At 45.9% G+C, this 13,748-nt stretch overlaps 1 protein-coding gene across 5 annotated transcripts in view; it reads left to right on the top strand.

The window, feature by feature from the left end:
• CHD3 (chromodomain helicase DNA binding protein 3) overlaps positions 1-13,748 on the top strand; it is a 166,707-nt gene that overhangs the window by 45,700 nt on the left and 107,259 nt on the right. For 3 of the 5 annotated variants that reach the window (XM_077470667.1, XM_077470666.1, XM_077470664.1), the window contains exons 3-7: positions 1,605-1,769; positions 5,679-5,803; positions 8,485-8,723; positions 9,047-9,171; positions 13,209-13,347. In XM_077470667.1, coding sequence (XP_077326793.1) covers positions 1,605-1,769; positions 5,679-5,803; positions 8,485-8,723; positions 9,047-9,171; positions 13,209-13,347 — 793 coding nt within the window. Of the gene's footprint in view, positions 1-1,604; positions 1,770-5,678; positions 5,804-8,484; positions 8,724-9,046; positions 9,172-13,208; positions 13,348-13,748 lie in introns of those variants that run through there. The other 2 variants (XM_077470665.1, XM_077470668.1) reach the window with 2 other exon arrangements.

Raw genomic sequence — 13,748 nt, 5'->3', positions numbered from 1 at the left:
CACCCATCACCAACTTACTAACAGACGTATCTCTGGATGTCACAGCACTTCCTCAAACTCAACATGTCCAAAACAGAGCTCATAACATTTCCTCCCCCACGTGCCTCTTCCCCTGACTTCTCTATCAAGAGCAATGGCACAACCATCCACCCATCCCCACATGTCAGGATCCTAGGTGTTATCCTGGACTCTGAACTCTCCTTTTGGCCCAACATCCAATCACTTTCCAAAGCTCGCCGCCTCAACCTCCGCAACATCTCCAAACTACGTCCCTTTCTAACCAATGAAACCACAAAGCTCCTGATTCACTCCCTGGTTATCTCTCACCTCGACTACAGCAACTCCCTCCTCATTGGCTCACCTTTACATAGATTATCCCCCCTTCTGTCCATCATGAATGCTGCTGCCAGACTCCATCCACTTTTCAAAAAAAAGTGCACTTGTAAGACCGCTGCGCAAATACTGTGTGACAGAAAGTATTGCAACGACCGCCATTTTATTCTCTAGGGTGTTAGAAAACAAAAATGCATAATGTTTGGGGGTTCTAAATAATTTTTCTAGCAAAACAAACGGTTTTTAACTTGTAAACAACAAATCTCAAAAAAGAGACTCGGTCCTTAAGTGGTTAAAATGCATATTTCAGGCCTGAAGATTACTTAAAGGGCAACTCCACTTTCGAGGAAAAAAAAAAAAAAAAAAAGCGCTAACAAAATAATCTAGCGTATACAATTGCGACACAAGTCACATTGTAAATTGATGTTATAAATTTTTTTTTTTTTTAAATGACGGTTCCTTATCAATCTGCTGCGCAGTCATTTTCTGTAAAATGTAATATAGAAACGTGGAAGCGCTCTGTACACAGGACCCTCCAGAACCCAGAAATGTAATTCCCTGCTTGGCACACTGATTTTCCCAGAAGTCTACACTAAGATGCAGGTCAGATTGTGTGCATCCCCTGCAACAAAAATTAGATTTTTGGTGAGACACCTCCAAAGGTAAATTGCATCTAAAGGGGTGCAGGCCCTGCCACTTTCCTCATTAGAGCCCTGCACACAGCAACCTGCGCAATGACCACGACATTGTGCCAGACCCTGCCGCACGCTCCCGATGCTCGTACTACTCTGCACAGGGCAGGTAAATTCGGCCTCCTCTGTAGGCATCTGCCCCTTACATGATATAACAGTAATACACCCGTCCCTTGCAGGGTAGCACGAGCATCGGGAGTGTACGGCAGCGTCTGGCACAATGTCATTGTCATTGCACAGGCGCCGTGTGCAGGGCTCTAATGAGGAAAGTGGCAGGGTCTGCATCCCTTTAGATGCAATTTACCTTTGGGGGTGTCTCACCAAAAATCTAATTTTTATTGCAGGGGATGCACAAAATCTGACCTGCATCTTAGTGTAGACTTCTGGGAAAATCAGTGTGCCAAGCAGGGAATTACATTTCTGGGTTCTGGGGGGCATTATCCGCCGGGGGGGACCTTTTTTGGCAGGACACCGGCCCTGCACCCAACCGCTAAAGAGACACCATGTACTTCATGTAAACCTGTTAGGCTGCCTTTGTATTTAACTGTTTTTGTCTTCTTTGTGCGCATGCTTTTGCAGGACAGCGATGATGAGCTCCAGTGGGACGAGGGGATCAGAGGTCATGTCTCTCCGGACAGCGACTCCGAGATGGGTGGGAAAAAGCGAAGAAAGAAGCACAAAGAAAAGAAAGAGAAGAAAACCAAAAAGAGGAAGAAGGAGGAAGAGGTGGTTGTGGAGCGCAAGGTTTGTATACCTCTTCCACAGGGGCTGAGCAAGGGGAGACGGGGGGGAAGAGAAGGGCCCTCGAAAATTGACAAATTCTGAAGATAGAGCTAAAAATAAACAACAGAAATTCACGTTCAAAGGTATGCAATATAGACTGGGTTTAGCTGCTAGCACACCAATAGCTATAAATTGGTAACCAAACAAAATAAAACCAGTGCTGTACTTAATAGAATTAGTCCCAATTAGTGGAAATTAAAGGCCCGTACACACGGTCGGACTTTTTGACAACAAACATGCAAATTAGCTGTTTTGGAGCAACATCCGACTGTGTGTACGCTCCATCGGACAAAATTTTTCTGTTTTCATCGGACTTTTGTTGGCTGTGCGAACGGACAAACTTTCTGGCAACAAAAGTCCGATGGAGCAAAGTCCGACCGTGTGTACGCAAAAGCATCGGACTTTTGTACAAGGTACAAACACGCATGCTCAGAACCAATGCCAAAGATCAGACTACAATACAGAAGTTCACCAAAGGTGGCGCTGGAGTCATTGAACGTCCTCTTTTGAAGTGGCGTCAGTACGTTGTGACGTCACTACGTTCGTGTTTGTTGTCAAAAAGTCCGACCGTGTGTATGCAATACAAACTTGTGGACCACGCCCTTTGTACAAAAGTCCACGGAAAAGTTTGTACAAAGTCCGACCGTGTGTATGAGGCTTTAGTCCTTCATCCAATAGTGAAGAGAAATCAGAGAAAAGATATGATGATCAAGTGACAATCTTGCATACTCTTGATGCAGTGAACCTCCACCTTGTAACACTTAGGCCGCGTACACACGGGCGGATTATCCGCCCAACTAAGTTCGGCAGACAGTCTGACAGACAGTCCGTCCTACTTTTGAATGAACGGACTTGACCACACACGATGACCGAACAGTCCGCTGAAAACTTGCGCGATGACGTGTACAGCATGTACGGCGGGACTAGAAAAATGACGTCCAATACACTGCAATGCAACCTTCGCCGTGTAAATCCTTTCTGAGCATGCGCCCAACTTAGTACGTCGAACTTGCCTACTCACGAGCGGACTGTCCGCTGAAACCAAGTTTGAACGGACAAAATTACGGAAATTCCGTAAGACTTTGTTCGTCAGACCGTCCGCTGAAAAAGTCCGCTGAAGCCCACACACGAGCGGATTGTCCGCTGAAACACGGTTCAGCGGACTAAGTTGGGCGGACAATCCGCCCGTGTGTACGCGGCCTTAGACCCCTTTCACACCAGGGCGTTTTGCAGGCGCTATAGCGTTAGAAATAGCGCCTGCAATCCGCCCTCAAACTGCTGCTCCTTTGTCTCCCGAGGGCTTTCACACTGGAGCGGTGCGCTGGCAGGACATCAGGGAAAAGTCCTGCCAGCAGCTTCTTTGGAGCGGTGAAGGAGCGGTGTGTTTACCACTCCTCCACCACTGCTCCCCATTGAAATCAATGGGGCAGTGCTGTATTACCGCTGGCAAAACACCGCTATTGTGGCGTATTGCGGGCGGTTTTAACCCTTTCTCGGCCGCTAGCGGGGGTAAAAGCGCCCCGCCAGCGGCCGAAATGCACTGCAAATCCGACGGTATAGGCTCTGCGGTGTGAAAGGGGTCTTATGCCGCGTACACACGACTGGACTTTCCGGCAGACTAGGTCCGACTGTCTTCCCAATGGAGTTCCGATGGACTTCCGAACGAAAGGACTTGGCCACACACAGTCCGTTCGAAAGTCCAGTCATTTTGAACGTGATGACGTACGATGGGACTAAAAAAGGAAGTTCAGTAGCCAATAGCTTCCCTTGCGTCGTATTTGGTCCGGCGGACTAGCACACAGACGAACGGTTTTCCCGATAGGAATTGAGTCCATCGGACAGATTTGAAACGTGTTCTATTTCTAGGTCCTTCGGATTTTCATAACGAAAAACGATCGGATTAGCCCACATACGATCGGATTGTCCGACGGACTGATCCCGTCGGACCTAGTCTGCCAGGAAGTCCGGTCGTGTGAACGCGGCATTACTCTTACCAAAATGGTAGGACTTCCTAATTAAAGGAAAGTCAGTGTATGCTTTATATGGCACAGCTCATTGGTTGTACTTCCTAGCTTTCCGCAAATATGTATCTTAACCCTTTCATGCCTAGGCCTATTTCTGACATTTGTTGCTTACAAGTTAAAATCAGTATTTTTTGCTAGAAAATTACTTAGAACCCCCAAACATATTATATATAATTAGCAGAGACCCTAGAGAATAAAATGGTGATCGTTGCAATATTTTATGTCACATGGTATTTGCGCAGTGGTACCTTTTTTGGGAAAAAAGACACTTTCATGAAATAAAAAAGTAAAGTTAGCCCGATTGTTTTGCATAATGTGAAAGATGTTACGCTGAGTAAATAGATACCTAACACGCCAGGCTTTGAAATTGCGCACACTTGTGGAATGGCGACAAACTACGGTACTTAAAAATCTCCATAGGCAACACTTTAAAAAAAATATAACGGTTACCAGGTTAGAGTTACAGAGGAGGTCTTTTGCTGAAATTATTTCTCTCGGTCTAACGATCGTGGTGATACCTCTCGGTCTAACGATCGTGGTGATACCTCTCATGTGTGATTTGAACACTGTTTACATATGTGGGGGGCGACTTGCACATGGGTTTTCTTTGGTGCGCGAGCTCGTGGGGACGGGGGGCGCTTTACTTTTTTTAGTTTATTTCTGTTTTTTTATTTTTTTCTTATATTGTCACTTTAAAAAAAAAATTCTGATCGCTTTTATTGCTGTCACTAGGAATGTAAACATCCCTTGTGACAGTTACTCTTTATGGAGGGATCGGGGGTCTAAAAGACCCCAAATCCCTCCTTTGCACTTCATAGTATTCAAATCTCCAAAAACTGCGATTCTGAATACTGTACTTTTTTTTTTTTTTTTTTTTTTAAATCAGCGCCATTGGCAGCCGAATAAACCGCAAGTGACGTGTCGTCGCTTCCATGTTTTTACATAGGAGACTGGAACAAAGCTGTTTCCGGCTGTGTTCCAGTCTCAGCCTAGCCGACGGAAGTGTCAGATCATGGATCGGGTCTCCCGGTGGGACGGGAGGCCGGGGAAGAGCGGCGGAAGTTCGCCCCTCTCCTTCCCACTCCTTTGGTGGCTTTTAGCCTGCATCGGTTGTTATTCCCAATGCGCCGACCGTCCGTTCTAAAAAACTGTACCAGGGTGATGCCTGCAGCTGCCGGTATAACCCCTTAAAGCCGAGGCCACATATGCGCATTCAGTCAGCGCTAACGGGTTAACCAGGTACCCCCCAAGGCTTCGACCAGATCATGTAAAGAAAGGCCATGTACATAACTGTTTAAAATGTAGTAAAAGCAGTCATCATACTCGCAATAATATAAAAACAGCAAGGCTTTCAAGCTGTATACGCTGGTCCCGAGAATCAGACGGGCCAATTCCTGTTAGCGCGATGCGCGACGAGGTCATGGACGTCGGCTCCGCCCTACGCGGTTCTTCAAATCTGACGTCTTCTGTGGTGTTGAAGTTATAGTTGCCTGTGTTTTTTTGCAGTAACTAAGTAACTTTGTCCTTTCATAATTCTAGAAGGAGGTTAAAAAAACAAAAAAAAACAGGGAGGCTGAGGGGTTGCAGTAAGAAACAGACAGCTCTCCTAGGCTTTGCCACTAATGCAGACAGGTCCAGAACGATGAGCACTTCAGCAGGAAAGTGGTGCAAACAGGGTAGGATCTCCAATATATATGCGACTAAAGTGGTTTACAGCTCATGGGGAGGGGGGGGCACTTTGGCCTTTTCTCCTCGGGTGCTGAAGGACCTTGTTCCAGGTGTGCATGCACGTAACTTCCTTAGATGTGTAAACATACCTAAGTGGCCATATTGTTTTTTTTTCCAGCAGGTGGAACAGAAATCCTCTGCAGTGCTGCTGGCCAGCTGGGGATTGGAGGATGTTGATCATGTATTTACAGATGATGATTATCATACGCTAACCAACTACAAGGCCTTCAGCCAGTTTATGAGGTGAGAATGGTTCTTTGGCTATGCAGTTTGGGCTGATCTCATATCTTTCTTCTAACTGTTCTTCTTCACCATGCAAAAGGGTGTTAGCTTTATTAGATATATGTTGTCTTTTTTTGTCACCCTGCATTAGTAGTATAGCTCCCTTCTATTTGCACAGTGTCTTGAAAAAGTATTCACACCCCTTGAAATTTTTGCACATTTTGTCACGTTACAACCAAAAATGTAAATGTATTTTATTGGGATTTTATGGGATAGACCAGGGATATGCAATTAGCGCACCTCCAGCTGTTGCAGAACTACAAGTCCCATGAGGCATAGCAAGACTCTGACAGCCACAACCATGACACCCGAAGGCAGAGGCATGATGGGACTTGTAGTTGTGCAACAGCTGGAGGTCCGCTAATTGCATATCCCTTGAATAGACCAACACAAAGTGGCTGATAATTGTGAAGTGGAAGAAAATTTATAAATTTTTTTAAATTTTTTTCACAAATCTGTGAAAAGTGTGCCGTGCATTTGTATTCAGCCCCCCTGAGTCAATACTTTGTAGAACCCCCCCATCTCTGCATTTACAGCTGTCTTTTTGGGGATGTCTCTACCAGCTTTGCACATCTAGAGAGTGACATTTTTGCCCATTCTTTATTGCAAAATAGCTCAAGCTCTGTCAGATTGAATGGACAGCGTCTGTGAGCAGCAATTTTCAATTGGATTTAGGTCGGGGCTTTGACTGGGCCATTCTAACACATAAATATGCTTTGATCTAAATCAGAGGTCTCAAACTGGTGGCCCTCCAGCTGTTGCAAAACTACAACTCCCATGAGGCATTGCAAGGCGGACAGTTACAAGCATGACTCCCTCAGGCAGAGGCATGATGGGACTTGTAGTTCCGCAACAGCTGGAGGGCCACCAGTCTGAGACCCCTGATCTAAATCATTCCATTGTAGATCTGGCTGTATGTTTAGGGTGGTTGTCCTGCTGGAAGGTGAATATCCGCCCCAGTCTCAAATCTTTTGCAGACTCTAAAGCCGTGTGCACACTATCCGTTTTTCTGCTGATTTTTTTTTCCTTCAGATTTACCAAAACCATATAATATGAGGTCAAACCTTAGGCGCTTCAATTTGTATGCAATCAGGACAGCCCTTGCACTACATCATGGGTGCTCAACCTCTGGCCGTCCGGCTATTCAGAAACTACCAGCCCCGTCATGCCTCTGCCTTTGGGAGTCATGCTTTAACTGCCTCATGGGCCTTGTACTTCTGCAACAACTGGAGGGCCACAGGTTGAACACCTATGCACTACATGGTTTTGGTAAATCTGAAGAAAAAAATCAGCAGAAAATCTGATAATGTGTATGGGACTTAACAGGTTTTCTTCTAAGATTGTCCTGTATTTGGCTCCATCCATCTTCCCATCAACTCTGACCAGCTTCCCTGTCCATGCTTGGTAAAAGCATCTCCACAACATGATGCTGCCACCACCATGTTTCACGGTGGGGATGGTGTGTTCAGGGTGATGTGCAGTGTTAGTTTTCCACCACACATAGCTTCTTTTTTTTTTTTTTTTTTAGGCCAAAAAGTTCAATTTTGGTCTCATTTGACCAGAGCACCTTCTTCCACGTGTTTGCTGTGTCCCCCACATGGCTTCTCGCAAACTTCAAACGGGACTTCTTATGACTTTCTTTCAATAATGGCTTTCTTCTTCCCACTTTTCCACAAAGGTCAGATTTGTGGAGAGCACGACTAATAGTTGTCCTGTGGACAGATTCTCCCACCTGAGCTGTGGATCTCTGCAGCTCATCCAGAGTTACCATGGGCCTCTTGGCTGCTTCTCTGATTTAATGCTCTCCTTGCCCGGCCTGTCAGGTTAGGTGGACGGCCATGTCTTGGTAGGTTTGCAGTTGTGCCATACTCTTTTCATTTTCAGATAATGGATTGAACAGATCTCCGTGAGATGTTCAAAGCTTGGGATATTTTATTATAACCTAACCCTGCTTTAAACTTCTCCACAACTTTATCCCTGACCTGTCTGGTGTGTTCCTTGGCCTTCGTGATGCCATTTGCTCACTAAGGTTCTCTAATAAATCTCAGAGGGCGTCACAGAACAGCTGTATTTATACTGAGATTAAATTACACACAGGGGAATTCTGTTTACTAATTAGGTGACTTCTGAAGGCAATTGGTTCCACTAGATTTTAGTTAGGGGCTGAATACAAATGCACGCCACACTTTTCACATATTTTTTCGCAACTAAGTTTGAAAACCATTTATCATTTTCTTTTCACTTCACAATTATGTGCCACTTTATGTTGGTCTGTCACATAAAATCCCAATAAAATATATTTACGTTTTTTGGTTGCAACATGACAAAATGTGGGAAATTTCAAGGAGTATGAATACTTTTTCAAGGCACTGTATATATATATATATATATATATCACCCTGCAGGAGGAGGGACAGTTCCATAGTCCCATTTTATATGTGTCACTGTGTACCCTTTGTTATGGAAAGGACAGGCTCCTAGTTGTTATCTGTGTAATTTTTTCAGAAGGGATCTGCTCATTATTCTGCTTCTGTCTTTCTCTTTTGCTTTCTTAATGGCTGCTGTTGACGTAAGCCCCCTTGCTGTGTCACATTGGAGATGTAGTGACAGACCCATGGCTCTTTGTCACTGTGTACCCATAGGCCTCTCATTGCCAAGAAGAACCCCAAAATTCCCATGTCAAAGATGATGACCATCCTTGGTGCCAAGTGGCGGGAATTCAGTGCCAACAACCCCTTCAAGTCATCACCCGCAGCAGTGGCGGCGGTGGCGGCAGCAGCTGCGGCAGCAGTGGCCGAACAAGTGACCGTCACCCTCCCCTCTTCTACCAGCGTCTCCCCAGCAATGCCAATCCGCAGGGCCAAGACCAAGGAGGGCAAGGGTAGGCCCTGTGGCAGAGCATGACGTGTCCCTTGTGTAAGCTCTGCAGTGTGTTGCCATGCTTTTAGAAGTAGCCATTTTGTATACTGGGCAAATATTTTAAAGTCTGCAGCCTGCTGATTTCTTAAGCACCTGCGACCTCACTGTGACACAATGCCCGAAGTGATGTCGCAGGTCCCTAGCCAATGAGTAGACTCTGACATAATGGCTGCCTTTAAAGGTACTGTTGAAAAACCCCAACCCACCCCTGCAGAAGCTTGTCCCCCCCCCCCAACATTCCCCATCAGTGCTTCAGCCCACTCTTCATATTTGTCTCTGTCTCAGGTCCTGGCCACAAGAAGTACAATAAGGGCCCCAGAGGGTCCGATCCTAAAAAAAAAGTAGGAAAGAAGAAGATGGGCATGCTGAAGATCAAAATTGCTGGAGTAAAACGCAAGGCTGGAAGTTCGGTGAGTGTATTTGATGTGGTTGAAACATTGTGTGTTCATCGTGGCGCTTTTATTTTTTAGATGAGTGTCCTTAAAGAGGAAGTAAACCCTGATGTGTTTTACTTCCTCTTTTTTCCCCTGCAACGTAAAAGCATAATGGGCTAGTGTGCATCGCATCGCATACTAGCCCCATTATGCTCCAGTTACCTGAAAACGAAGCCTGCGCTGTCCCTGCTGGTGACCGCCTCCATCTTAGCCCCTCTTCCTTCCAAGCCCGCGGACTCCAGCTCTGTGACTGGCCGGAGTCGTGTGACGTCACTCCCACACGTGCGCGTGGGAGCCGTCAGTCAAGGCGCTTTCTAGTGAAGAAACGGCACAGAGGGCCGTTTCTTCGCAGCGAATGCGCCGATGACATCATCAGCGCACTAGAAGGTAAATGTCTCCTAAACGGAGCACTTCTTGGAGATATTTACAGTACCTATAGGTAAGCCTTATTATAGACTTACCTATAGGTACAAATTCCGCATTGGGGTTATGCAACCACTTTTTGTATAATCTTTATTTATAAAGGACAAGAATGTACAATTCAATAAAGTTGCCGTAATATACATATCAACTGTCACACTTGTAATTTTTCAGGGAAAAATAAAGTTGGGGAGAAGGGGGGCAAAATACATAGAACAGTGAAAATAAAAATAAAATAATAATAATGAAAGTGAAAATAAACACATAATTAAGAAAATAAAAAGAGGGGAAAGAACAAGGGACAAGAAAGGATTGATTGTCCAACCAGTAACATGAAAGGCACGTTATTTGGGTGGTGGGTGTTATGTGGGGTCTCCCTTCATTTTCTGGGGTTGGTGGATATATTACCCCCACACTATCCCCGGATCGCCAATGATATCCCGAACAAAGGGATCTGTGTACTTGAGAAGGGAGTGTCAGCCAGACCTCCGACGACCCTTAAATTTAAATGAGTCACTGTAGTTTGGAAATGGCTCCGCTGAGCAGGGCATAAGGACAGGGGGGCATCCATTAGCCTCCAACTAGCCTATCCCCATGCTCCGACTCCATCGGGACCACCTCAAGGCAGGGCGGTCAGTTCATGCTGGCTCCATCTTTATACAACCACTTTAAAGAGGAACTGCAGTCTGCTCACATAATTTGTAATAAAAATATCTTTGCCATTCTGAAGCTTCCCTCCAACCACTTTGCATATTATTTTATATATACTGTGATTCTGTATTTGCCAAATATACTGCAGAAATCTCTCCACTGAGTCTGGCTGCAGCCATTTTAACTGTGGGCAGCTGAAGCTGCTGCCTGTTCACCTCCTGGATTCACACAGAGGCACACCTCCAGCTCTGCAGCTCTCATTGGCCTGCTTATGACACCCCCCCCCCCCCCCCCCCCCTCCTGGCAAACCCATATGAGAGTGAGTGAGAGAGCTGTGCATGATGTCATAAGCCTAGGCTAATGACCAGACAAGAAACAGGAAGTGGGCTGTATAAGGTATTTACTGGCAACAAAAAATAAATAAAATGTTTTACTATCCAAAGTTAAGGGCAGAAGATTTAATAGATGGGAATTTGAAAAAAATGACTGAAATTTCTCACCCGCCCCAGCGTCATTCTAAAAAGTTCTGAATTCCGGTAGGCGGGAAATATCAGCTGATCACATGACCACTGTTATTGGCTGTCACATTGGTCACATGTTAGGAGGTCAGTCCCGCCGGCTACCGATCGTTAACGGGACCAGGAGATGTGTTTTTTGTGTTTTTTTGCACCGGGAAAAGAGGGCGCACCAGTCTTGTGCATTATCCTTTGATATTAGAGCTGGGCGATTTTCAAAAAAAATAAATAAAAAAAAAATCTGCGATTTAAAAAAAAAAAAAACTCGATCCACGATTAAATATATATTTTTTTTGATGGACACCTCTTTTCTCACTGTACCAATGACACTGGCTGGGAAGGGATTAAACATAGAGGGCAATCAAAGGGTTAAATGTGTGATTATATATATTATACTTTACAGGAGTTTTAGCTCTAGAAATATCTCCTGTAAAGCGACTGAAAACCGCCTCCCATTCATTTCAGTGTGATGTTTCACCATGGGGCGGTGCGCTTGGGGGACTTTAGGAAAAGTCCTGCAAGCAGCATCTTTGGGGCGGTTTGGCAATGGGCAGGGCACTCCCAAAACGGCCTGCCCATTCAAATGAATGGCCAGCACTTTCAAAGCACCTGAAAAGCACAAAATGGGTGCCTTTAACCTCTTCTTCTGCCGCTAGCGGCCGAAAAAGCGGCGCTTGATCATCGTGCTAAAGCGAGCGGCGCTTCAGTGCTAATGCACAGGCGGCCCCAGTGTGAAAGGGGTCTTAAAGCAAAACATTTTTTTTTAGCTTTGGATAGAGTGGAGAGGGATTAGAACCCCTGTCAGATATTATCACTGTCTGTGCCCCCATTAAGGAGATTCCCCCTGTCTATTGTCCCCAAAAAAGTAATAATGTGGAAATCTTCCAATGGGGACACTAGTTCTGGTGAACTGGGCGGGGGGTCCCCAAGGCATTCCCTTCATTTTCAGGGATTTCCTCTCACTTCCTGTTTTGCTATGGGACAGGAAGTGAAGCGAAATCTCTGCAACGGGACACAGATGGCGAAAAAAAAAAATCTGACGAGGGTTATAACTCTCCCATACTCTATCCAGAATGAAAAAATAAATAAAAAAAAGTTTTTCCTATAGTTCTACTTTAACCAGTGTTTTACCGGTATTATGCGTTCATCTTTTACTGGGGGAAGAGATGGATTTTATTCCCTGCTTTGCCGTGAACACAAAATCCACCCCCCACCCCCGTCAGAACGGAGATCTACTTTATTTAGATAGGCAGATCTCCGTTTTGTGTGTTTTACCGACGTTCGGCGGGGTGCTGGCGGATATCCTGTGCCCGGCACCCGCAGATTGGCTTCTGCTGTCAGTAATTACAGCAGAAGCGGCCCATTCAGCGGCGTGCATGCTCCCCCTGCAGGTGGATGTGCAGAATCACATATTTATACCTGCCCAGGAGGGGCTGCCCCTGTAGCCGTAAATCTGCTATAGGGTTGTCCTCAACTGGTTTAAATAAATGATTATAAAAGTCAGATGAATCACAATAAATGCCACAGAAATTAACCCGGCATTGACAAACAGACAATCGGCAGAAGCCACTGGTATGGCCTCAGGCCCAAAAATCTGAAGCGGTGGCATGACGCCAGCACTTAGACATCACCTATGTAGGGTGGAGCCTACATGCTGGCGTCATGCCACTTGGCTGAACTGTCTGTGTTTCCTTAAAGTGGTGTTGCCACCAAAAAAATAAAAGCTACTTAAAATTTGTAAAAAAAATAAATAAAATAAATAATTGGCAAAAAAAAATTTTTTTACTCACCTCTAAATACCGGTTGCTAGGGGGTCCCTCGTAATCTGCCTTTTTCATTGCCCGGGCTGGTGACATCACTTCCCCTCGCGCCACACATTCACCTGGGACCAGTCATGTGTCCCAGGTGACTGTACGGCGTACCACGGCACCCTGCGCCGCTTGCGCATGCGCAGTGGGTGCCCGGCTGTGAAGCCACAGCCGGGTGCCCACAGTATGCATGACGGCGCCGCGAGCAGAGCGGGGAGCGAGGGGGGGGGGCTTTGTTCCCCCGCATCGCTGGACCGTGGGGCAGGTAAGTGTCCGATTATTAAAAGCCAGCAGCTGCAGTATTTGTAGCTGCTGACTTTTAATTTTTTAGGGGGTACCCCACTTTAACACAGAAATGTCTGTGTTTCACTTTAGCAAATCCGATTCCTTTTTTTTTTTCAATACCGTATTTTCTCACATGCCATAGTAGCATGACAAGATGACTCTGTTTGGGAGACATGCAGCAACAGAGATATTTCTTCTTCCATATAATTTGATCTGGGAGAGGCTCGAATGATGTCTACCGATATGTAGAGATGTCCATTTTTATTTGTCCGATGGTTTTTCATTGTTTAGTATTGTACTGACCCCCTTCTCCCGATATTATACCTTCCTGTAGAGCGAAGAGATGGAACTTGCCGAAGTGTCAGACTTGGAGAACTCCAGCGTCCATAGCTCGTCTGCACCCTCAGATGCCTCAGGAAGAGTGAAGAGGAAGAGAGGGAGACCGGCAGGGAAAAAGAAGAAGAAGAAGAAAGGTAACTGGGAGGTAGAAGTTTAACCACTTCCCGTCCGCCGTCATTTTACTATACACTCACATTCTAGGAAGACGTCATATGACGGCACCCCAGAACCAACACTCTCAAGCGCCCCCGTGAGGGGGGCACAGTGCGGCGATTGTGGTCACGCCATGGTCCTAGGACAAGGTGCGACCCCGATCTCCATAAAGAGCCGATGACGCGGCTCTTTACCCATGTGTTTGGCTGTGTCCAATCCCAGCCGGTCACATGTAAACAAGGAAGTGCCTATTATCGGCTCTCCTCGTCTCACGCTGACAGGGTGTGAGGAGAGGAGAGCCGATCAGCGGTATCTCCTTGCAGGGGAGACCTGCACAGGTAATCAGGGCACTGATCATCAATGCCCTGATTACAGTTCAGCC

This window comes from Lithobates pipiens, unplaced genomic scaffold, assembly GCF_037356315.1.
Source record: "Lithobates pipiens isolate NorthernLeopardFrog02 unplaced genomic scaffold, aLitPip1_a1.2 Scaffold_8, whole genome shotgun sequence".
Classification (NCBI taxonomy): domain Eukaryota; kingdom Metazoa; phylum Chordata; class Amphibia; order Anura; family Ranidae; genus Lithobates; species Lithobates pipiens.
Note: the sequence above shows the minus strand (reverse complement) of the source record. Positions and strands in the feature narration are given on the sequence as shown.